The sequence below is a fragment of the Rhincodon typus genome, chromosome 5 (assembly GCF_021869965.1).
Source record: "Rhincodon typus isolate 14 chromosome 5, sRhiTyp1.1, whole genome shotgun sequence".
Classification (NCBI taxonomy): domain Eukaryota; kingdom Metazoa; phylum Chordata; class Chondrichthyes; order Orectolobiformes; family Rhincodontidae; genus Rhincodon; species Rhincodon typus.
Genome location: NC_063336.1, coordinates 29,911,021 through 29,937,634, shown reverse-complemented (window position 1 = coordinate 29,937,634; position 26,614 = coordinate 29,911,021). Strand labels below are relative to the sequence as shown.

Below are 26,614 nucleotides of genomic sequence, written 5' to 3'. Positions count from 1 at the left end.
AAGGCTGAGGAAAGTTTATTCTTTTACACAGTCACATGGGATGTTGTTTGTGATTTTGCAAAGAGCTGTTTTGGTACCTTGGGTGGGGAGGAAAGCCGAATGGATGATTCAAACATGGAATCCTGGGAAAGATGGGGATAAATTTTCCCCAGGGCTGGACAGGTTTCCTCCAGGTGCTCCAGTTTCCTCCCACAGCCAAAGATGTGCAGGTTAGGGGAATCAGCCACACGAAATATGGGGTTATGGGGATAGGGTGGTGAGGTGGGATGCTCTTCGGAGGCTTGGTGCAGGACTCAATGGGCCAAATGGCCTCTATCTGCACTGTAGGGATTCTATGATTCTACATTTGGGAGGCCACAAAACAGTCAAGGATTTTGAAGAGGTAAGGGAGATTGAAATGAGATATACTAAAGAAACTTTACTTTGCTTGGCATTCCTAGGAAGTATTGATTGACTGAAATCCCAGTTAGCTATTTGTCCATGTACTGGCAGTGGAAATTACACACAGCAAGCAGTTCCTTCAGAAGAGAATCAAGTAAGTCTATCATGCAGGTGTGACCAAGTTGAGTACAGCTAACTACTTTAATAGAGGCAATTTCCACTTGCAACAGCATTTCTCTGCTGGATAACTAACTAACTGGTATTTCATTTTAGAGATAGTAGGAACTGCAGATGCTGGAGAATCTGAGATAACAAGGTGTAGAGCTGGATGAACGCAGCAGGCCAAGCAGCATCAGAGGAGCAGGAAGGCTGACGTTTCAGGTCTGGACCCTTCTTCAGAAAATGAAGAAATTTTCTGAAGAAGGGTCTAGGCCCGAAACATCAGCCTTCCTGCTCCTCTGATGCTGCTTGGCCTGCTGCGTTCATCCAGCTCTACACCTTGTTATCTCGGTATTTCATTTTATCCATGATTCCAATGGATACAAAGTTTCATGTAATAGCAAATTTGGACAATCATATGGTTTAGGTCATAGGTTTTCAAAAGAATTGCCCTCTCTTTAGGAAACACAGAGCACATAAAGATAGAACTCCCATATTGTCTTTTTTTACAAGTAAGTCGTGACATGTAATTACACGAATAAATTGATTTGATCAAGTTTAATTAAACCCAAAAGGTCTTGATGTACTGATAATCATTATCTAGCTAAAGCGTCATTTAATTGACTCAACAATATTTAACAGCCTTGGAGAAGAAAGTGGCTATTCTTGGTGGCCTTCTAATGTTGCAATAATTAAAGTTTCGATATAAGCTTATTTATGTAGAGGAGCAACCACTTATACAGAGACCTTAATGTAATAAGTGAAAGATGCCTTACAGAACTTTATCATTATTGGACAAAGTATGGACACCGAGCCACACAAGTAACTTTTTGGACAGATGGTAAAAGGTTTAGTTAAGGATTTTAAGTAGCATCTTTGAGGAAAGGAGAAAGGCTGGGGCACTGAGAGTCTTGGGGAGAATTGAAGAGCATATGGCCTCAGCAACTGAAGATCTAAGTACGAATGGTGGAGCAAAAATAGCCAAGAGTACAAAAGCAGTCAAAACTGGAGAAGCACAGAGATGTAGGGCTGGAGGAGCTATTTGAGATAAAGAAGGATAAGGTCATGGAGGATTGATTAAAAAAAGCAAGAGAATTTTACAAATTGAGGCTGACATTTTTGCTTCAAAGTTGAACAGCAACCTCTCCCACATTAGAAGTAGATAGTGCTGTACATTCAACAGAAAACCAAGTATTTATTATCCAAACATTCTTATGGTGACGTTTTCACCGTCACGAGACAGCAGCCGGCCTTGTCAGTAGTTCCCTGTATCAGGAAAGCTATTATGGTTACTGAGCTTTTATGGCTGGGATGATTCTAGTTCTTGTCCTTTCACTGACGAAGGCAAAACCTCCAGTGAGAGAGTGCTGAACCAAAGGCACATTGTGTCCCCTCACTTCCTCTTCCCACTAAAGGAAATTCTTCAACGGTAACTCACAAAAGTTGACACTTACAGAATCAAATGAAATTTAATGTCACAATTTGCTCTTACTGGGGCTAAGTATGAATAGCAATAGCAGGTCCAATTGCAAGTCAGTATTTCTTTTCACAGGGTTGGGGGTGTCATGAGAAGAGGTGGGGCTTGGAGGTAGCTTTAAGAGACCATCCCTTTGCCTCCACCTATTTCTCTGATTGGTCTCACACTGGGAATTAGGGAACACCCCTCCCACCTCACCCAAAGCTGGCAAGCAAGTCACACTGGTTACCCAGTCAGGAAACCAGCCATCTTTCTCACCTACCAAGATGGCAGGTAACCAGAGATGAGGCCCTTAAGGGATTATTGGTTGACCACTTTAGAACCTTAATTACAATCAGAATTACTTAATGGTTTAGATAATCATCAGCATGTTATCAAAACAAAAATTATCATGGAATTTTACTGGACATATGATCATTGTAGTGATGAAAGAGCTAGCACTCTCTCCGGGTTCCCCCTTGTCATACAAGCATTTCTTTTTCAAGCATATTTTGGAACAACACTGAAACAGGAGTAGGTTAGTTAGCTTCTTGAGCTTGCACTGACATTCAATGAAATCATGCACGATTTAAAACCAAGCTCCACATACCCAAAACCCTTAATGTCTTTGGTTAATAAAATCTATATGTTTTGGATTTAAAATTTACAATTAATCTGGCAGCGATGACCATTGTTTGAAGAGAGTTCCAAACTTCCACCATATTTGTGTGTAAAGTGTTTCAGAATTTCACCTCTGAAATGTCTGATTCTAATTTTTAGGCTGTGTCCCTCGGTCCTAGGCTCACCAACTAACAGAAAATGTTTCTCTTTATTTTGTCACTTCCCTTTAATATTGTGAGTGGTTTGATTAAATCACCACTTAACCTCATAAATTCCCTGACAACACCCAACCTTTGTTTACGTTAGTCTTCGTAATTTAACTCTGAGTTCAGGTACCATCCTGTGTGCTGCACTCTCTCCAAAGTCAATGGATACTTCCTAAGGTCCAGTGATCAGAACTGCTCTCAGTATTCCAAGCGTGGTCTAACTAAGTGCTTTTGAAAGCTGATCCATGGCATCTGCTGCTTTCACTTAAGGCTGGAATGGACAGATTGTTGATCTCTCAGAATCAACGGGTATGTTGCAGTGGTCAGGAAAATGAAGTTTAAGATTACTCATGGTGGAGCAGTCTCAGCATGGGTCATTTGGCCTACTCTTTCTCCCGTTTCCTGTGTTCTTCTTTTCTTGAGTCTTCTGGTGTTCTACATATGAAGGGCAGGATTTCAGTCGTCTTTTTGATACCTTTTCATGACATGTGAATGATCTGTGTACCTGAACGCTAAGTCTTTTTGGACTTACGGTGTTTCTAACATTTCACTGTTTTGAAAGTATCCAATTCTATACTTTTTATATCCAAAATGAATGATCTCACATTTTCCAACACTGAACTATATTTGTCACAGTTTGCCTTTTACTTACTTTTTACTATTGCTTCATAATTTAATGCTTCCATCTCATTATCTAAGTTGTTAATAAATACACTAAATTTTTGAGGCTTCAACACATATCATGGGGGACACCGCTAGTCTTGTTCTGTCAAATAGAGTACCTGTAGATTATCCATGTCAAAGTATTATGGCACAGTGGTAGTCTCCCTATCTTTGAGCCAGAGAGGCTGGTTTCAAGCTTCACCTGCCCCCAGAGGTGAGCCACAACATGTCAAAACATGTTAAAAATATTGAATTTTGAAAATATCTACATATCATTGCTCCCTGCCTCCTGCCACCCAGCCAGTTTCCTACCTGAGTAACCTCAATTCCATGAGTTTTAATTTTAACTCTCTCTTATGGGGTCATTATTCAAAAGCTTTCTGCTTATTCAAAAAAAAACACTGATAGGCATTTTCTACCACTACTTCAGTTACTTCTACAAAAAGTCCAATTAGCTCTCTTAGGCATGAGCTACACGTAAAGGCTTTCCCTGATCGGTTGAAAATAGTCAAGGTCAACCAACCTTATTTGTAGAGTTTGTAATTTCCTGACAACAGATGTAATGTAAACTGGTCTATTACTTATTGTTTCTTAAATGGGCAATGACTATTCACAATTTTTCAACCTAAAGGAGCCATTACCAAATTAAGAGAACTTTGGGAGATTGCTGTTTGGGCCACTGCGCTGTTCCCACCTACTTTTTAAAATCCACAGATGAAAACCATCTGATCCCAGGGATTTGTCGCCCTTCAGTGCTATTACATTTTTCTCTCTAACTGATATTTAGCTCACAGTAATGATGGCAATTTCCTGTTCATGATTTTCAATATTCCTTTTCCTTTGGGATTTCCAGTGTGATGACCCCTTTCTGTACTGTTGAAGTAATTGTTCAGCACATCCATCAGTTCTTTAACTAACATCACCATTATCAGTTCTTAAGGGGCCTACTGTCCTGCCCATACTTCTAGCACCAAAAATAAGTGTAACATTTTTGTATTGATTTTCACATCTTTTTTGTACCCTTCCCACTAGCCAGGATCATGAACCATTTTTTACTAGTGCAATTTTTATTTTTACTGTTATAGCACTGCTGACCTCTTTTCAAACTTATTATAGAATATCTTTCCATCTGACTTTCAGGCAATGCATTCCAGATCATAATAGATCATTGCATAAAATGATTCTGTTTATCTTTCCTCTAGTGCTTTTCCAAGTAGTTTAAATCTGTGTCTTTTGATGAGTGACCCCCAGTGGAAACTGTTTCTCTTTATTTACTCTATCAAAACAATTTTTATTTAATTCCTGTAAGTGTTACCAATACATACAATTGTAACTATCTCAGAGGCACTTCTCTTAATCTGTGTCCTAATGCATGTGCTCTTCAATGATTACATTTTAGTCACTGCAGCAGGGTATTTTCCAGCTCCTCTTCATTGTAAGATGTACGTAAGACAATATTATAAGATAGCTCTAATGTTCTTCCTGATACAACCCTTTATTAAAAATTAAAAGTAACAGCCTGACTTACTCTTGATGTGGTGCTCCTGTCTTTGTCAGCAGCGTCAAAATGAAAAACATGAAAATGACAAACACTGCCAGGCCTACCCAAAATCCAATCACAATGGAATCTGAAAAACAGGACATTGTTTTGAGTTGCTTAATACAAAGTTAACACAGTTGGAACATTGGCTTCAAAGGGGTAATCTTTCTGATTTTTAATCAAATAACAAGTAGGCTCACTTACAAATAATGAAAGATAGTTCAGGGCTGAGATAGACATTTTTAGTCAGTAAGGGAATCAAGAGCTAAAGGTGTGTGTTAGAGGTGGGAGGAGTGAATGATCAAAGTGAATGAGCAGACTGTCATGTCCTGGATAGTATCAAGCTTCATGAGGATTGTTGGCACTGCATTCATCCTGACTTGTGCCTTGTAGTTGGACAACAAGTTTTAGGCAGTTTAGAGGCGAGTTACTCACCACTGAATTTCTAGCCTCTGTCCTGCACTTGCAGCTACAGTATTTATATATCAGTTTCTGGTCAATGGAAATCCCAAGATGTTGATAATGAAGGACACAGGGATGGTAATATCATGGAGAGATAGTGAGGTTTTCTCTTGTTGGAGATGATCATTGTCAGACACTTATCTGGCACAAAGGTTACTTACCACTTTTCTGCCCAAAACTTTAAGTTAACCAGGTCTTGCTGCATGGTCTGCTTAAGTATCTGAGGAGGCTAAATGGTGCTGAATATTGTGTAATCATCAGCAAACATCCCACTGTTGATCTTATAATGGAGGGAAGGTCGTTGGTGAAGCAAGTGATGAGGTTCCACCAAGGACACTACCACCCTGAGGAACCCCTGGAGCTGAAATGATTGACCTCTAATAACCACAACCATCAACCTTTCTGCTAGACATGATTGGCTGGATCATCGAGTTGAAGGGTGCTGCAATGTCCATGCAACAGGAATTTTGAGCTACCAGAGGTTAAGAAAGCTTTATGCTAAATACTGTTCTCATAAAAATAACTTAAACAGGGAAGGTTTGATGTCACACATCTAAGCCTAAGTGCAAGCATCAAGGAGCAACATTCATGTACTGAATAATAAAGGAAATGAATCCACTGTAATTGACACGAACATTTTTGAGGTGGTAGATGAAGTGCTGAAGAAGTTGATTGTCTTGTTCCGAATGGTGTCAAGCTTCTTGAGTGTCACTGGAGCTGCACTCATACAGGCAAGGGGAGAGCAGCTGGTCACACTCCTGACTTGTCTTGTAGATGGTGGACAGAATTTGGGGAATCAGGAAGTGAGTTACTCACTACAAGATTCCTAGCCTCTGATCTGCTTTTGTAGCCACTGTATTTATATGGCTAGTCTATTTCAGTTTATAGTCAATGATAAACGCCAGGATGTGGATGGTGGGGGATTCAGTAATGATTGATTTGCATGCTTTGGTTTTCTCTGAAGAAACTGGTCACGTAGTGGCACTATTTGGAACTGGTTACCCCCAAGCCCTATTCTCTTGAGAAAAGAAGGCTGCAACACAACTTGATATATTTGTTTAAAATTATGAGAGATTTTCACTGAATCCCGACAGGCAGAAAGAGGCCATTCAGCCCATTGAGTCTGTACCAATCTTCTGAAGAGTATCCCATCCAGACCCAGGAGAAGCATCTTTGCTCAAAGAGTGGTGAAATTATGAAACTCATTGTGACAGAGAGGGATTGAAGTAAACATAACGGATACATTTAAAGGGAAGTTTGACAAACGTATGAAAGTCATACAGCACAGAAACAGAACTTCAGTCCAACAGTCTATGCTGATCATAATCCCAAACTAAACCAGTCCCATCTGCCTTCGCTTGGTCCATATCCCTCCAAACATTGTCATTGTAGGATTTGAGCACATGGACACAGAGCATTAGTATCTAGACAACTAGTCCAGTCACATTACGACATCACCAGTACCACCAATTCTTACAGTTCTCCTAATAAGGACAAAATGGAAAGATTTAGCAACAGGTTTCTATTTTCAGCAATATTGAAGGTCAAATTTACAGAACCCTCACTAAGCCAGCATGACATCTTAACAAAGCAAAATACTGTGGATTTTGGAGCATTTTCTGTTTTTATGACATCTTATAGGCCTCCCATCAGCTCAACTAGTGAGTCAGAAGGATTGATAAGGGCTTAATGTAGTGGATTTTTTTGATTCACATTCTACCTGGATGTAACACAGAAACGAAAATCCACTGAGGAGGATCTCATTCTCCTTGCAGATTCTTCACTGGTATTCTTGCACTAACAGTTGCATTTCTGGAGGTCAAAAGAATTTGGATAGGGCGAGAAAGAAGATAAATGGGGTGGAGATGTCCAAAGTTGGCTGGCTTGCTGAGACAAGCCCACTTCCAAACACTGGATCGGTTTCTCTATCATTTGGATGTTTGCCAGCCTCAGCTTACTGGAATCCCAGGGAGGACTCCTCTGCAAATTCCAAACATTTCCCTGCATTTAGATTCTTAAAAGCCAAAGAAGATTGGAAACAGTGAATCTGACTTCTCCATCAAGAGAGGAGAAAGAAAACAGGAAACTACAATCCCGTGTCTTAGCTTTACATCTGTCACAGCAAAACATTGGAATGTTAAAGAGACATACAGCAGGGTACCTAGAAAATCACAAAGCAATCAGGCAAGGTAAACAAGGCTTGTGAAAGGGAAATCACCTCATTTTTTGAAGTCACAAGAAATGTACCTTGAACTTGAAATGCACGTATTTGCAATTTCTAGAATGTTATTATTTTAAATTCTATTTTGTTTCTCTCTGATTTCTGTGCCCCAAATAGCAAGCCTCGGTTGAGAGAATGAACAGATAATATCTCTATGGACTTCGGTCATTGCCTACTGTGTGTCTGGCTAGACTAGAGAGTATAGAAATGACTTCTCGTCTTCACTCATTCAACATCCTCCTTGTTCTCCACTCATCCTCACTCCTCTCTTCCTCCCACATTTATCCACATCCACTCAGCATTTTCCTCATAAGTAGCTGAGTTTTTCTTGGAAACCTTTCTGAACATGAATCAGAGAGGGAGTCTTTTTAGGCCTTGCCGTACTGTACAGCTCCAACGTGCCTTATTCTGTCTGGTTAGCTGCTTCAATTGTCAAGACTGTAGCAGTAAATAATTTTCCCTGCAATACAATCAATGACAAAAAAGTTACCAGGAGTTCTGAGGTTTTAAAAAAAATCTTATGGTCCATGGGAGCCCTGTAGCTAACTGATTGTTCAGCACATTGCAACAAAAGCTCGTAAAGGATCACTGTAGCTGAAACCTTTGACAAAAATGATCTGCAGCTAGCCAAGCAGGAATGATGGCTGTATTTGAACATGAGCTTTGCCAGATTCCCCACAGTTTTCCATCCATTTTTTGGGCAGAACATAATGGAGGAGATTAACTGCATTCTCAAAGATTTGATTGTATATGTTTCCAGGAAGCAAGTCTTTTTGCCAGAATGAGACCCTGTAAGATTAGTCAATAGATGATCAAATCACTGAAGCAGGTTAGAAGGAAGTTTAATGCTATACAAAAAGAAATAAAGGCATTTTAACACCATTATTTTCACATCAGGCATGCATAAGTAGCTCCACCTTGACGGACACTCATTCCATTATCAAACAAATACCGGCATGATGCTATTGTGAATCTTAAGAGCTTTAAGAGTTTCATTTTAAAAATGGTGTAAGTCACGATGGACTCTGAGGATTATTAGATGCTTTTTTGGTGATTGAATTGCCTTTTCTTGGGAGATGGCAAAGATGTCTTTGTTTGTGACTTACTGTGGGTTAGGTTAGGGGCAGTCAAGGCTCCTTCCTCATTGTAAAATTATGGATAGCTTTCCAAACACACAGGTTCTGGCCAACAAAAACCACAGGTGGGAGAAGAACACTGTTGGAAGCATCACAATATCTTACTTCAGCCTTGCCCCAACACTTCATGCGAGCTCACATGATACGGTAACCAAATGCAGGTTTTAAAAGTGTAGTTCTTTAGATTCACAATATCATCATGCCAGTTTTGGTATGACGACACATCGAATGAGTGTACATCTAGGTGGAGCTATATATGCATATCTAATGTGAAAATAATACTGGGACCAAATCTATTCCCTGCTAAAAGATTTAGCGGAAATTTAAATTGACTTCCAGGCTTTTCAACAGAATTCCATCAGAGAGTCTTGCAAAAAAGGCCATCAGGCTGCAACAATTAGCTGAGTAGTCAAGTAACTATTTACAATGTCTTGAAAGAGATGCAGAACCTGTTCCATCTTCAAGGTCACTCGAGACATCCACCTCAGTGCAGATCAGCTGTAAGAGCCATTGTTGTAGATATTCATGGCCGAATATGACAAATGGCTATTAGGGGTTTTCTTTTTAACTGACACAGACAATCGAAGGAAATTTTAGCTGACGTAGCAAATTATTTAGCTGAAAAAGATCATGGCCCTCACAGCTAGAAAACAAAACTCCACTGAGTTGTAGTAAGATGGGACTAGAATACAAACAGTAAGACTCTGATAAGGCACCGCAGATGAAAACCATTTGAGTTGAGATTTCCGATTTTTATATGAAATGGAAAGGGAAAGCTTGTCCTGTTTCAGATGAGGCTTTTTAAATAATTATAATTACATGTTACAGTAGAAAAATATTTGTACAAGAATAGAAGTTTAATTTATTTAGAAATTGGGGAATTAAATTTCTGAAGGCAGTTACCCTTACATGCAGAGACATCCTTGAAGAAACCTTTTTCTCTGTCAGCAAGAATATTAAAACAGCAAAAAGGTATTAACAAGATAGCCTTGTAAGAGTACTAAGAAACAAATAACATAGCAAAGACGGCAGAAACAATTTTGAAACCGGGTCACTATGACCTCGAGAGAATAAACAACTGCCATTCCACATAAGAGGGAAGCCGTTAGCTTCGTCACAGAATCATAGTATCAGGTTTAACTATATATACCTTTTAATGTAACTTTATACTAGAGCTGATATTACAAAAATTGTACCATTTGGTAGAAATTAACATCCTGTTTAATCTTCTGTACTAAGATCAGCACAGAGCTGCATGACCAAATTTTAAAAGTCGTTAGTAATAAGCAAGTATACAATGCGGCTGGCAAACGTCTAGGAAGGGGCATAACGATTGCTGTTGGAATGTGGTCAATAATGTAAGAGCCTAAGGAAAGGTAATAGAGGGTCTGGCAAACATCATGAGATGATGGAAGGACCTAAGGTTGACCATGAAGTTGTCCAACTTTGATCGTGTTTTCACAGGATCGGATGTGTAGGTCAGAGGGAATGTGGCAAGCACTGATGTCAATGTTGCATGTAACCATTGTAACGCGGTGTGTATATTCATTGGGAAAGGTAGAATGTCACTGACCTCCATTCTGAGCTGTTATTAAGAGGGCAACGGGGCCCCACATGAAAGTCAGATTCGGAGTGGTGTCTGGCCTTTCCCACACATATAGTAAAGGAGCTCTAAATAAAGATCGATTTCTGCTACTGAACACGGGGCTCAGACTTCTCTTTAAAATCCCTCTCCAACAGCCATCAAAGCTACTAGGCCATCTGTTTCTTTCAAGCCATTCACTCCAACCAATGTATCAACTCAGCTAAGCCTGCACCAAAATGGAAACTAAGCTAAATTCTATTTTATAGTTACTGATAGTTATCTATACCCAATTTTGGGGCATGTCATAATATTGGTAGAAAATTTACAAACAATTTTCAATTTCCATCATCTAATTTTAACACCCAAGACCATTTTGGTTTAAATGCTTTTCAAAAGGAAGAAAGGTGGACCTACAATGATCATCTGACTGAGGCAAGTTCAGGAAACCAATGTTGAATTGTCTGAACATAAATTATCTTCTTTTTCTCCAAAAGACATGGAACTAGTTAAATGACTTGGTGTCAAAAAAACTCACATTGTAATTTAAGTTCAACTTGTGTGAAAAGTTGTACATGTTGGTCATGGAAGGGTTGCCTGCAAATATCCGATTTTGAAAGACGCTGGAGCCTGATGTAACACACTTACAAACCATATTTCAGCAGCTACTTGGCTGAGCATAAATTTCCTCCTTTATCCTTGAGTGGAGCTACTCTTTCTCTCGCTACCCTTTTGTTCCTCACATACATATGTATAAAATACCTTGGGATTTTCCTTAATCCTGTTTGCCAAAGACATTTCCTGGCCCTTTCCCTGTTTGGTCTATTTACATATTGTTTCATAGTAAATATAGAAGAAGTTAAAACCACCCACCACAACATTCTTCCATAATCTGTCCACATATCTGATCCTCCATCTCCTGCTAACTTTTGGGATGCCTGTAATACAATCCCATTAAAGTGACTGCACCCTTCTTATTCCTGAGCTCTACCCACTTAGATTCACTGGATGAACTCTCCAAGATGTCCTCCCTTAGTACAGCTGTGATATTTTCCTTTATCAGTAACACAACTCCCCCACGTCTTTCATATCTATCTCTATGTCATCTGAAACATCTAAATCCCAAAACGCTAAGCTACCAGTCTTTTCCCCTCTTTCAACCACTTTCCTGGTGCATCAGTGTTAATACTGAGGTTACCTGCAGAAAGCAAAGAATGAATAAATGAAAATGAAATCAGGAAGATATGGTAAAAGAGAAGGAAAGCCAAGTCAGTTAAAGATTACAGCTCTCAATTTCTGTGCTGGAGGATCGGGAAATGTCATACATTTACATCCCAGTTAGAGGACTTAATTCATTGTTTTCAATTTACTGATGGGACATGGGCATCACTGGCGAAACCAGCATTTATTGCCCATCCCTAGTTGCCCTTGAGAAGGTAGCACTCAACTGCCTTCTTGCAGTTCATATGCTGCAGGTTGATTCACAATGTCATTAGGGAGGGAATTCCAGAATTTTGCCTCACCAAAAGTGAAGGAACAGTGATATATTTTCAAGTCAGGATGGTGAGTGTTTGGAAGGGAACTTGGACATGGTGGTGTTCCCATGTATCTGCTGCTCTTGTCCTTTTAGATGGAAGTGGGTTTGGAAGGTACCGTCTGAGGATCTTTGGTCAATTTCTGCAATGCATTTTGTAGATAGTACACACTGCTGCTACTGAGCATCGATGGTGGGAGTGAACATTTGTGGATGTGGTGGCAATCAAGTGGGCTGCTTTGTCCTGGATAGTGTCAAGCTTCTTGAACGTGGTTGGAGCTGGATTTATCCAGGCAAGTGGAGAATATTCCATTACACTCCTGACGTGTGTCTTGTCGATGGTCGACAAGCTTTGGGGAATCAGGAAGTGAGTAACTCACTGACGTACTCCTAGTCTCTGACCTATTCTGTATTTATATGGTGAGTCCAGTTGAATTTCTGATCAATGGTAACGCCCGGATGTTGATAGTTGGGGATTCAGTGATGGTAACACTATTGAATGTCAAGCGGTGGTGGTTAGATTGTCTCTTATTGGAGATGGTAATTGGCTGCCATTTGTGCGTTGTGAATGTTACTTGCTACTTTTCAGCCCAAGTCTGCATATTGTCCAGGTTTTGTTGCATTTGAACATGGATTGCTTCATTATCTGAGGAGTTGTGAATGGTGCTGAACATTGTACAATCATTGACAAACATTCCCATTTCTGACCTTATAATGGAGTGAAGATCATTGATGAAGCAGAAGATGACGGTTGGGCTTAGGACACTACCCTGAGAAATGCCTGCAGAGATGTCCTGGAGCTGAGATGACTGACCTGAACAATCACGACCATCTTCCTATGTGTCAGGTAAAACTCCAACCAGTCGAGAATTTGTCCCCTGTTACCCACTGGTGCCAGTTTTGCTAGGGCTCCTTGACGCCACACTCAGTCAAATGAAGCCTTGTTGTCAAGGGCTGTCATTCTCACCTCACCTCCAGAATTCAGTTCTTTTGTCAAACTAAGGCTGTAATGAAGTCAACAGCTTCCTGAGTTGTGAATGCAATCCGTTTCAAATGTATTGACTGTTCTGCTATCATCTCCTAACCAAAAACCATTCTAAAAGGAATTAATTATCTCCAAAAAAATAACAATGTAAGCTGATTACATTTCACAAAAATAAATCTGACCTTGGGTTTTGTTCTATTGCATTTTGAGAGATTGGTCAATTTGAAAGCATTGGATAAAACTGAATAGCTATCTTCAATTTTACACAGTAGTCACAAATACAAGCCTAATTCACCTGCTCTGTGCAGCATTCAAGTACTGACAATTCTAATCTTTCTTGGCTGTTGAACCTCATCTCACCCTTAGCATATCTATACAAAGCTTTCGTTTTTCATTGCAATTTGCTATGCCATGTGGAGCAGCACGGTGGCTCAGTGATTAGCACTACTGCCTCACAGTGCCAGTAACCTCAGGCGACTGTCTGTGTGGAGTTTGCATATTCTCCCTCTGTCTGAGTGTGTTTCCTCCAGGTGCTCTCATTTCCTCCCACAGTCCAAAGATGTGCAGCTTAGGTGGATTGGTCGTACTAAGTGCCCACAGTGTCCAGGGGTATGCAGGCTATGTGGATTAGCCACGGGGAATGCAGGGTTAGGGGATAGGGTGGAGGGGGAGTCTGGGTGGGATGCTTTTCGGAGAGTTAGTGTGAACGTGATGGGCCAAATGGCCTGCTAACACACTGTAGGGATTCTGCGATATATTCATCATGATCTCCTTCTTCAACTTTGGATAAACTGGTGGCAACTGCAGTTCAGTAGTTCATTGACATTTCCATGACCACTCACCAATTCCCTCTCCACTGTAACTCCCTCATTGCTCATCTCTGCCTCCTTCCACTGTACATAATATTTACAACCATTAAAGTAGCTTGTTAAAGGATTGATCCCAAGAAAACTTTATTTTAATGGATTAATGTTTCCCTCAGAGTTTTACTTTTACTGAGCAGACCTAAAATGCTGATCTCTCTATCGGGATGCCCAGCGCACACCATTACTTTGTAACATTTAGAGTAAAGCAGCTGGTACAGCCTCTGTTTAGATATTTGAATTGGGCAGGTCTTTAAAATAATCACAATGGATTTACTCTCATGAAGGAAACATTCCCCTACGGACTGCGGTTCGGTATCTGTCACATCCTTTTTCAGAACATTAAATTGTCGTTGTTTATTTGAAACTTGCCACTTTGAAAATATTTGAATCACATTAGGTGATAAAGCCTCACCATGATAATAACTTACACCTGTGTGCTTTCAGCCCTTCAAAGGAAACTGGCTCTTCATCATAATACTCGTAGCGCCAGATGTAATCACTGTTAGATACAGTGGTCTTGTTTGCAACAGCACTAGCTTCGGACATTTCACACCTGTAAGTCAGAACAATATTTCATTTTTGTGTTTTTTTTGAATTAAACAAATTAAACAAACCAACAGCATGTTTATCCTAAATTTAATTCCACTCAATGACAAATTAGTTTTAAATATAGATATGCATCTTCGATATAATTAATGCTCAGGTCTGATCCGATTAATCATCTGCTGGGAAAAAAACATTTCAAATTCCTTTCATTACCAAATTATCATATCAAATAAGAGCATTCAGCAGTCTCATTTCTTTCAAATACCATGACTATTCTTTCCGTCTCATCTCCTTAAATCCCAAAGGAAGTTGGGAATATTTTTAAAATCATTCAAAACTGATGAGCTAAAAAGGAATACAGAGTTTCAGAATTTAGGCTAACAGGTTAGCTAAGGTGAATGTGGGTGATAATTATCTGCCAATCATTGGCAACATCAATTACTTAACCCTTAAAAGGTGTTTATGTGACATTTCATATCAGAGACATTAACAGATTTTAAATAGAGGAAGACTATTGACTGAGAAAACAGTACAAAACCGGGCAATCATTAGGGCTGGGGCTATCAACAGAATTAAATACCAACCCAACCTGCAAACTGATAGTCCAGCAGATCCCTCACTTCTTCATTATCATTAAAGCTTGGATTTCAACTCTGGTCAATGATACCCGAGAACGATGCACATTTTGAAAAGTGTAAGACAACTGCGTAAAGATAGCTGCGTGCTAAACCACAGATAAAGGAAAGTTCTGTATTCTCACCAAGAGATAGTGGACAGCCAGGTGACCAACAGGAGGAGGGGGCTCCATAAACGTCTACATGCTCATGCTCAGCACCACCATGTTTAAAAGCAAGACATGCATCTTCCACCTAAAATACTGAGATGATGATCTTACTCAGCCTCCTCTTCAGCACCTAACTATAATTGATAGCAGTATCTGATCAATTCAGTTCACTCCATGTGATATCAAGCAGCAGCTAAGTGATTGAGAACAAAAATAATGAACACTGACAACATTCCACCTGTCAAACTTGTTATGACCCCAGTTGATATTATATTGATAGGTCAGATCTCAGATAGAAACCTGGCTTGATAGATCATAGTTTGATTCGTTTTGGTTTTCAAAAGTTGGTTTCTCTCGCAAACATAACTGCACAATGCTGCAGATTTTGCTTTAACAATAAAACAGAAGTTTATTAACAAAAGAAATATATAATAAAATAGAATAAACCAAAGTATCTACTTGTAATAAAATCAAAGATTTTTAAACAGTAGGTGTATAATCTAATTTATCCCAAAACGTTCCTTCATAAATTGAGAAGAAATAACTTTTGTGTAACACCAAAAAAGGCCACATACATAGTTCATGATATATCCTTCCCTTCTCAGGAACACTGTTCTACACAGCCATTCTAATAACACACTGTTTATATCACAATTTGAAGGTCTGTACAACAGAACTACACATTCCTCTATGTCCTACACTTGTACTTCAGTACATTGTTGGTTTCTCAGACATATTTTGCTGTGATTTGCATTCAGGTCAAGACTACTACTTCTGAGCCAAGTTCCATCATTCTTCTATGCTAGATCTTACCAGAACCAACAGTTTTGTTGTCCTTCTTTGGACCATTTCCTCAAAAGGCAGTGGAAACAGAATCTTTGAATATTTTAATGCCAGAGGTGGATAGATTCTGATAAGGAAGGGGGTGAAAGGTTCCTGGGAGTTGTTGGGAATGTGGAGCAATCAAGTCAGCCCTGATCTTAGTAAAAGGTGGAGCAGACTCAAGGCATTGAGTGATCTACTCCTGTAAAAACATTCAGATGTTGTCACTTTATACAGGGAATTAATTCCTAGCATTTTGGATTTTAGTATCTGACTTGCTGTTCTATACATATTTTTCATCAAAATGTTCAGTTATCTTACAACACTTGGATGAACTAGGGAAATCCACTCCCTACTGAAGACCGGATGTGCGGCATTTAAGTTGGACGACCCGGGCCTATACAGGAAATCCAGATATGACATCTGCAAGGCCATCAGGGAGGCCAAGAGGCAGTACCAGACCAGGTTAGAGACCCAAACCCACCAAGCAAACTCCTGCCGCCTGTGGCAAGGCATAAACAACATAGTGGGATACAAAATGAAGCAGAGCAAGATAGCAGACAAAGGCACATCCCTCCCTGATGCACTCAATACTTTCTATGCTTGGTTTGAGCAGAACGCCAGCGGCTCAGTATCACCTGCCCTGACAGGCCCAGACACACCTGCTTCCTCTGTCACCGCTGCACACGTCAGATTGGTCTTCCTGGGAGTCAACCCAAAGAAAGCGATGGGCCTGGACAGAGTCCCCAGCCACGCACTTAGATCCTGTGTGGACCAGCTGGCACAGGTATTCACTGACATTTTCCACCTCTTCCTCTTACAAGCCGAAGTCCCCACCTGCTTCAAGAAGACCATCACCATCCCTGTACCTAATAAAGCACATGCAACGTGCCTTAATGACTACCACCCAGTGGCTCTGACCTACATAATCATGGAATGCGTCGAGAGGCTGGTCATGGCCCACATTAACTCCAGTCTCCCAGCCTGCCATGATCCCCTGCAATTTGCCTGCTGACATGACAGATCCACAGTGGACGCCATTTCCCTAGCCCTGCACTCATCCCTGGAACATCGGGACAACAAGGACACCTACTCATCTACTATAACTCCTCCTTCAACACCATGATCCCCTCCAGACTGATCTCAAAACTCCGAGACCTAGGTCTCGACTCTGCCCTTTGCAACTGGATCTTCAGCTTCTTGACCCACTGACAGCAATCAGTGAAGATAGACAACTGCACCTCCCCCATGATAACACTCAACACTGGAGCCCCCTGCGTTCTCAGCCCCCTGCTGTACTCTCTGTACACCCACGACTGTGTAGCCAAATTCCAAATGAGCACCATCTACAAGTTTGTTGACAACACTACCTTGGTTGAATGGATATCAAACAACAATGAGTCTGAATACAGAAAGGAGATAGGCGGGGGCTTGGTGATGTGGTGCAATAATAACAACCTCTCTCTCTCAATGTTGGCAAAACAAAGGAACTGACCATTGACTTTAGAAAGAAAGGAGGAGAACACGCCCCCACCTACATCAACGGAGCGGAGGTTGAGAGGGTTGAGAGCATCAAGTTCCTCGGAGTGACGATAACCGATGACCACCTTCCCTGGAGTTCCCACATAGTTAGGGGGAAGAAGGCACAACAACGCCTCTTCTTCATCAGGCAGCTTAGGAAATTTGGCATGTTCATAAGGACCCTCACCAACATTTGCAGATGCACCATAGAAAGCATACTATCAGGGGGCATACTGGCCTGGTACGGCAACTGCTGTGCCCAGGACCGTAAGAAACTACAGAAAGTTGTATGCACAGCCCATATGATCATGGAAGCCAACCTTCCATCTATGGACTCTATTGATATGCCTCACTGCCACGGAAAGACTGCCAACATCATCAAAGACCGCTCCTACCCTGGTAATGCTTTCCTACAACCTCTTCCATGAGGCAGAAGATACAGAAGCTTGAACGCATGCACCAATATCAGAATTGATGTCTGAGTATTCTTGGCAAAAGTAGGAGTCTTAGAGTAAACTAACAAGCTTTATTAATTATGCACATTAGGTAGAAGAGAGGCTTAAGGCAGGACATTTCTAGAATCTTCTACGCACAGTTCTCAGTTCCATGTGGATCTGACATCACCAGCGATGCAGTCTAGCAATTAGCATGTAGTAAGTGATCCCATAAATACTACAGGCTTCAGAAATAGTTAGAGTGGATGAATAGAACTGATTGGATTGTCCTACAGGAAACTAACATGAATTCAATGGGCTGAATGGCCACCCTCTGTACTCCCGCACAGGGGTGTCAATAGCCTATGGTTTTAATGCTGGACTGTCAATCCAGAGACCTATGCAGTGTTCTGGGACGCAGGTTCAAATACCGCCACAGCAGATGATGGAATTTGAATTCAATCAATATCTGGAATTAAGAGACTAATGATGACCATGAATCCATTGTGGATTGTCAGGATGAAAACCAAACTGGTTCACTAATGTCCTCCAGGCAAGGAAATCTCCCATCCTTCAGCTGATCTGGCCTACATGTGACTCCAGACCTACAGCAATGTGGCTGACTCTCAACTGCCTCTGGGCAGTTAAGAAACTGCAATAACTGCTGGCCTAGCCAGCAATGCCCTTATCCCACTTGTCTGGATGAGTGCAGCCCCAACAACACTCAAGAAGCTTGACACCTTCCAGGACAAAGCAGCCCACTTGACTGGCACTACATCCACAAGCATTCATTCCCTCCACCACCGATGCTCAGTAGCAGCAGTGTGTACTATCTGCAAGATGCACGGAAGAAATTCACCAAAGATCCTCAAGCAGCACCTTCCAAATCCACGACCACTTCCATCTAGAAGGACAAGAGCATCAGACATATAGGAACACCACCACCTCTACGTTCCCCTCCAAGTCAGTCGCCATCCTGACTTGGAAATACATCGCCGTTTCTTCACTGTTGCTGGGTCAAAATCCTGGAATTCCCTCCCTAATGGCATTGTGGGTTAACCCACAGCAGGAAGACTGCAGTGGTTCAAGAAGGCAGCTCACCACCACCTTCTCAAGGGCAACTAGGGATGGGCAAGAAATGCTGGCCAGCCAGCGATGCCCACATCCCACAAATGAATAGAGAAAAAAATTTTAAATAAATAAAGACTATGACCAAGTCCCAGCCAACAATTGTCTGTTTCCAGGCTGAATGATAAATTCCTGGTTCCTTGAATTTTAAACATTTCATCTTCATATTTTAAGCCCTTCATGGCTTGTAGATTGCGAGGATGTCTTGAATATCCTCTGAGAAGCAAGTAAAACAAAACTTAAAAATAGAGAGGCCTAGCAGAATTTCATGTTTGCAATATCAAAGAAGTTACCAGGAGGCCAACAACTGTTGTACCTATGTAACCCTGTTCCATAAAGTTTGCTATTTGGCTACATCTAGCTCCTCCCCCAGCTTCATGCTCAAATGTTGAGATGACTATTTCCAATTCAAAATGTTCCCAGCTTACCTTGATTCTGGTCTCTATGTGGTCAGCAGGTATCTCTTATCTAACCCCCTCCCTGAAAATCCTGCTTCCTGTCAACTTCGGCTTCCAACTGTCCAGAAATTCTTGGCCTGGCCCAAATATGGTACTCCTCAGCCCAATGAAGGATCCCAAATGGCTGGTTTTCAAACCAAGTCCCAATATCATCTTCAAAGTGATACTCAGTCTAGGTTTGATACAATTGTTATTCTTTTCCTCTCCTCCTCCTCCTAGGCTGGGGTTTCTTTTCCTCTGGAGACTCGGGGCCGGGGTGGGGGGGTGATCTTTATAGAAATTTGTAAAATCATGAGGGGCATGGATAGAGTGAATAGCCAATTCCTTTTTCCTAGGGTGAGGGAGTCCAAGACTGAAGGGCATAAGGTTTAAGGCGAGAGGGAAACAATTTAAAAAGGGACCCAAGGGGTAACTTTTTCACACAGAGGGTGGTGCGTATACAAAATGAGCTGCCAGAGGAAGTGGTGGAGGCTGGTACAATTATGACATTTAAAAGGCATCTGGATGTTTATTTGAATAGGAAGGGTTTAGAGGGATATGGGTCAAATGCTGGCAAATAGGACTGCGTTAATTTAGAATATTTGGTTGGCGCTAATGAGTTAAACCGAAGGGTCTGTCTCCTTTCTGTACAACTCTGACTCTGAGTCCCCTTTCTCTGCTACATGCTCCAGTTCTACAATCCTCAATAACCTGTTTTTCTAACTCAGGCCTTTTCAGTATCCTCATGATTTTTGACCCACCATTGGTGATTAGGCCTTCCACTGTTTCAGTTCTGCAATGTTCTCACAGAAACGTTCCATATAGTCATCTCACTCTCCTTTAAGACCCTCCTTAAAATCTACTTGTTTAGCGAAGCTTGTAGTTACTTTTCCTACCATCTGTATCTTTGGCAATTGGGCTGGAGAGCTTGAATTCTAACAATTTTGTGTAATTGGCTTCGTTTTGTGAATATGAATTCTCAAAAAAAATTAAAATGCACTCTATGCCCTTGTTAAACTTATGGTGGTCTTTGGCTTAAATTTCTCATTTTGTAAACTAAAACTTATTTTTGCCCTGCAGATATATTGAACGTGTTGCCTAAAGGACATTTGCTAGATATGAACTCTTTAAACCAACTTTATTTACTCAATTTATTTATTGGCTTTGTGAGGTTTTATGCCAGATTCGAAACAACATAACAGAACAGCAAATGCTGTAATAACTCTTCACAAGACTTGCTTTTTGCCAACAACCATCCAAACAATTGAGTGTTTTTTTTTAATTTCCCTAATCAACCTGTTCAGAATCTTTCATGTTACAATGAAAACTGTCTTACAAAGGCCAACCTCATTCGATCTCAAGGGTTAAATACTGAATATGAAAAAGCAGACACCTTGGATGCAACCAAAATCATTTCAAACAAAATTCCTTTCAAACCTTCATGACATACCTCTGGAGCAGGTGGGACTTGAATGCAGGTCTCCGAGCTCAAAGGTAGGGACACTATACTGCACCACAAGAACCCTCAAGCAATTTGGTAACTTCACTCTCAATGGAGACATGATTGGGCCAACTTGCACAGAAATTCTGCTGTGTTAACTGAAATGTACAGCTGAAGTACTTAGGTTAAGTAATTTCAAAGATCCTCAGATTGATGCAATATTCCACTGCAGAGCACCCTAAACATTAGAGGGCTCTTGTGGCAGTGGTAGTGTCCCTACATCTGAGCCAGGAGTCCTGGGTTCAAGTCCTACCTGCTCCAGAAGTGCGTAATAGCATCTCTGAACAGGATGATTAGAAAATAGACAGACTAAACAATGGAGAGAGATAGTAGGAACTGCTGATGCTGGAGAATCTGAGATAACAAGGTGTAGAGCTGAATAAACACAGCAGGTCAAGCAGCATCAGAGAAGCAGGAAAGTTGACGTTTCGGGAAGAAGGGTCCAGACCCAAAACGTCAGCTTTCCTGTTCCTCTGATGCTGCTTGGCCACCTGTGTTCATCCAGCTCTACATCTTGTTATCTCAGACTAAACAATGTTATTTTGTTTTGTAAATCATTGTGATATATTAAAACCCATGTATTCTTACCAGCAGTATGTCCTTTCTTTTTTAGGAATGCTACATTTTGGTCACCTAAATGGCTCAATAACTTTCCAGTTCTCACACTGTGACAGTGCTTTTGCTGAGGAGGTAGCTTAGTCATTCCTCAATTATCAAGCAACACACCAAAAGAAATCCAGGTCAAGTACTCCTTCAAACACACGTTGTTTTAGTAATCATAACCTTTGATGTTACAATAAAAGCTGTTTTAAAAAGGCCAATCATTCGATCTCAAGGATTTAATACTGAGTATGAAAAAACAGACACCTTGAATGCAGCCAAAATTATTTCAAACAAGTTCCCTTTCAATCATTCAATTTATTAGTTAAGATTGTAGATTTTTTTTTGCATAAAACCCACCGTTTGATTGCATTGAAAGTAGTATTTTACTCCTGCCAGTTTGACACTACTTCCATATCTCTCCAAGACAATCCTAGATGTTTTCTGCCCATTCTTAAAATTAACATGAATTATTGAATCAAGTGTTGATGCGAGATTTTGCAAGTACTTTGCTTTGGTGCAGAATGGGCTGCATTTTCCTGCCTTACTTCTCTGGTCCAATTCCCTCTACAGAACATCATTTAGCACATCTGTACTTTCTTTATAGACCCTGTAGCTTGCCTTATTAACTCTTACCACTTTCCCTTCGGCTCTCTCTGCACTGAGCACACTCCCTTGTATCACCACTGACTTTCCAAGCCTTGGGTATGTTTTATTAGTTGGTTTATCTCCACTTTGTAAGAAGTGAATAAGAATAAAGCCAATAAAGTGGATGCAAGAAAATATTGCACAAAAGAAAAGCAACACATATACTGAGAAATGCAAAAAGAAATTCAATACTGTAGTGGATTAGGAGATCTTTGTGTGCGATGGAGAGAAAGATGTAGGGTTCAGAAAACAATAAATGATGTGTATCTGCACATTTTGTCTTCTTCCCCCAGATTCCATGGAAATCTTCAAATTACTATCCAGTTATTAAGTTATGCAGAAGCAATACATTTCACACTAAATAGCCAGCACTTTTGGAGCAGGATACAACGCGGCACATCGAGATAATGACATTTATCAGAATATTCCCTACTCATCTGATTGTTTTGCACAATATAGTCATATAATATTCATATAAAGTTCCAAGCTATAGAGTTCAATATTGACAATGAATCCTACTTCCTCTAGTCCAAAGTATTCCTGTCATTAAGTACTACTGTTTCCTGATACTTATCCGACTTTGCAACCATTTTGCTACTGTTTTATCCCTTGAGCAACTCTGCTCACAAGTCAATCATGTGGCATTTTATCAATTGACTTTTGGAAGTCAATGTACACCATCAACAATGTTACACTCATCAACCTTCTCTATTAAATCAGCACAGTTTGCTTGAGTTTATGGTTAAGTTAACAAAAGTGGGTTGATGAGTAATATTATAACAATTCCATGCTATTTTGTTTAATTAACCCACAGTTGTCTAGGCACCTATTAATTTTGCCCTGCACTGTTGTTTCAAGAAGCTTGGCAGGCCACCTGAAGTTAAAAGATCTGACCCACAGTTGCTCTCCTTATCTTTATATCTTTAACTTGAACAATGGTGTAATGTTTACAATCTTCAATCCTCTGGCAATATCCTCGAGTCTAAGAAAAACTGGAAAATTGTGGCCAGTACCTCCGCAATCTCCATTATTTTTCACTCTCTTAGTTCCAAAGAAGTCATATTGGACCCAAAACATTAACTCTGTTTATCTCTCTATGGGGAATCTGCTAGACCTGATATTTTTTAAGATTTATATTCCACTCTCTCTTCCTATAAAATCCTTGGATGCATCTCATCCGGTCATAGTGTCTTATCACCTGCAAGTACAGACAATCCAACACATTTCTCTTGAACACTTGAATTGTCAGAACTAGCTCTTCTTTCATCATTATCTGTGCAATATCTTCTTTTTTGGTAAAGATTGATGCAAAGTATCAATTAAATACATCAATCATGCCACTTGTTTCCAGGCTTAAATTACTTGGTTTCTATTCATCCTACACCATCTCTTCACCACCTTTTTACTATTTATATGCCTATAGAAGACTTTTTTTTACATTAGCTGCCAGTTTCTTTTCATTCTCTCTCTTTGTTTGTGTTATTTACTTTTCAATACCCCTTTGCATTTGCTATTTTCAACCTGCTTCTTAGGTGCATTACCCATAGACACCTTTTCTTCTTTCTCTTGATCTCCTTGTCTTTGCTTTTTCAAGGAGCTTGAGATTTGTTTGCCCTATCTTTGTCCTTTGTGGAAATATACCTCGACTACACCCAAACTCTCCTTTATAGGTAGCTCATTGGTCAGTTACAGTCTTGCCTGCAAATTTTTAATTCCAATTCAACTGGGTCACATCCATTCTTACTCCATTGAGGTCAAATTTCTTCATCTGATTGTTCCTTGTTCTTTTCCATAACTAACTTAAACCTTATAGTATGAAATCAGAAAATGGAGAAGCTCAGCAGTTCTGGTAGAATCCATGGGAAGTGAATAACAGTTAATGTTATGAGTCTGAGGTGACTCTTCTTCAGAACAAGACCAAAGAAGAATTATACCAAACTCAAAATGTTAACTCTGTTTCTCTCCCAACTGATGTTTCCAGAATTGCTGAGTTTCACCAGCTTTTTCTGATTTTCTTTTTCCAGCATCCACAGTATTTTGCTTTGGTTAAACCTTCTGATACAATTCGCACTGTCTCTTCATGCTCCCCTACTGACAGTTGATCTACTTGGTCTACTTCATTTCCAAAGAGCAGGTCCAGTGTTGCGTCCTTTCATGTTGAACTGGTGACTTACTACTGTGGAAAATTCTCCTCAACACACTCTAGAAATTCTTGCCTCTCTCTGCCTTTTGCAATACTACCATCCCAGTCTATATCCAGATAATGCAAGTCCCTCATTATCACTAGCCCAGATCATTCACACCTCTTTAATTTCCTTGCAAATTTGTTCCCCAACATCTTTCTACTCTTTGAAAACCCTGGTGAGGTCTCAATGTCATCAAAAACATCCAAAGATACTATCACCGTGCCACTGTTATTTCTTCAAGGGGACCCGGCTAACCTGGTCAGAGATGTTATTACACACCTGGGGAGCAGATGGGACTTGAACCTACTACCTCTCCTGACTCAGAAGTAGAGACGTTACCACTATGCTGCAAGAGCTCTTCACTGCACCTTTCTATGGTGGCCATGTAGACTATATGGAGCAATATAATTGAACCCTTTCCATTCCTTAGCTTTAGCCAAACAACTGGTTTAACTCTTCTCAGGTAGATCACAGCACAAAACTTGCAGGAAATGATATTGTGGGATGTTTTAAATGACTCACTTTTTTTTTCTCTGCCATTTCTGCACCACAACAACAGTGTATTCTGTCGACACATTGGAAGTTTCCAATTCACTGGCTCAGAAGCTGCTGTGATAAAAACCGCGTTATCAGTGCATTAGACATGAGTGGAGAGGAACAACACTGGGTGAGTTGTGAGCCCTTCACGCTGCTCCATCCTTGGCCCAGCAAAGAAAACAATGGAAGTGCGGGGAAATTGCCGGACGATGAGACTCGCCAGAGAGACAGTCAGGGCTGTGAATATGGAACGAGTGTCATTGGAGCCTCTAATGCTGACCCGCGATGCCATGCTGTAGCCTCACTCCTGCAATCAGCAAATTTGTTGAAGTTTCTTACTCTTGCTTCCAAGTCCTCGTTTTTCTCATTCTATCCAACCTTCCTGTCCTCTATATTTTAATTTGACTCCAAAAGTCTTGCCCCCCTCCCCTCCCCTTCGTCGTTTGTTGTAGTTTCCCGTTTATTTTTAAATGGGATCAGCTAATGCAATAGACTCCTGGTCCTGTCGCTCAGTGAGACAGCTCCAAGAGACTGACGCTCTCACTGCACTGCTGTCAGCTTGTAGCCCTGAACGTTGTGAAGGTAGTTTCATATAATTGGAGCCCTGGCTAAATGGATCTCACAGCAAAGATTGAAATAAACGCACATTTTTTTTCTGGAACAAGCGCTGCCACTTCAGTTCATTGTCCACCTACTTTCAGGGTGCTCATTAATTCAATGTATTTCTTAATGTTCTTAACAGCCTTTCAATACAAACAGGTTAAAAGTCCGGACTCTCGGTTCCGGCCATTCTCGGTGTGTCGATACAGAAACCCTCAATAAATCGAGTTCGCCCTTTTAAAACAAATCTGTTTAAATCGCGTCCCGCTTTTAAGAAGAAAAAGAAAATGACTGTTTCTTTGTTAAGCCTGTGAAAGTTTCTGGCACAATGATCCTCCGCATTGGGGTTAGTTCTGGTGAACCGCGCTCACAGTCTACAGTAAAAATGGACACAATCCCACCTTCCCCAATAAGAAGGGAATTATCCATTCTGGGAATCGCTGGATACACAGTGCAGGGGGCGGGGGGAGCCTGCGGGAGGCGGAAAGTTAGGACATTTGGTCAAAAAGGAGAGACTCCCCGGACTGAGCCAGCAACCCCTTTCTCAATGTTTCCCCCTCCTCCCCACCCGCCCCCCGGTGTGGGGAACCCGCCTGTCCCACCACCCGCTCCCAAAGCCCCCGGGGTGCCCGCCGCCTCACCTGCAGTCACGCTGTGCAGGAAATGCAGGAAAAATCTGTTCGAGCCGCTCACTGCCCGCAACTGCCTGAAGGGGGCTGGTTCTGGCATCTTGCAATCATTTCTGATGTCAGGCCTGAGACTGAGGTGGTGATTCCTTGCCAGTGGATAGGCACAAGCGAGGAGACTCTCCACCGGAGACTGAACACTCCCTCTCCTCCACCCCTGCCCTAACCTCTCTCTCTCTCTCTTTCTCTCGATGCATTCTCATGCAAAAGAGAGAGAGTGATTGACAGGGAGCTTGGCTTTCATTCCGAGCTCTTCACCCTCGGGATTGCTTCCCCCACCCTCAGCGATTTTCAAGCCGACCCCATCCGTGGTTTGGAAATAACTTCCCGGTCCTTCAGCCTGAATTGAGGTGGAACAGGGACCAGGAATAC

The 26,614-nt window shown here is 41.0% G+C and overlaps 1 protein-coding gene across 1 annotated transcript in view; it reads right to left on the bottom strand.

Moving 5' to 3' along the window:
* The window catches only part of LOC109921749 (melanocortin-2 receptor accessory protein 2), a 28,901-nt gene extending 2,570 nt beyond the window's left edge, over positions 1-26,331 (bottom strand). Inside the window, exons 1-3 of the mRNA XM_048597260.1 lie at positions 26,198-26,331; positions 14,241-14,365; positions 5,015-5,114 (exon numbers count right to left, since the gene is read on the bottom strand). Of these exons, the coding sequence (XP_048453217.1) occupies positions 5,015-5,114; positions 14,241-14,358 (218 nt within the window). The 5' untranslated portion in view covers positions 14,359-14,365; positions 26,198-26,331. The remainder of the gene's footprint in view (positions 1-5,014; positions 5,115-14,240; positions 14,366-26,197) is intronic.
* Positions 26,332-26,614: the final 283 nt, after the last annotated feature.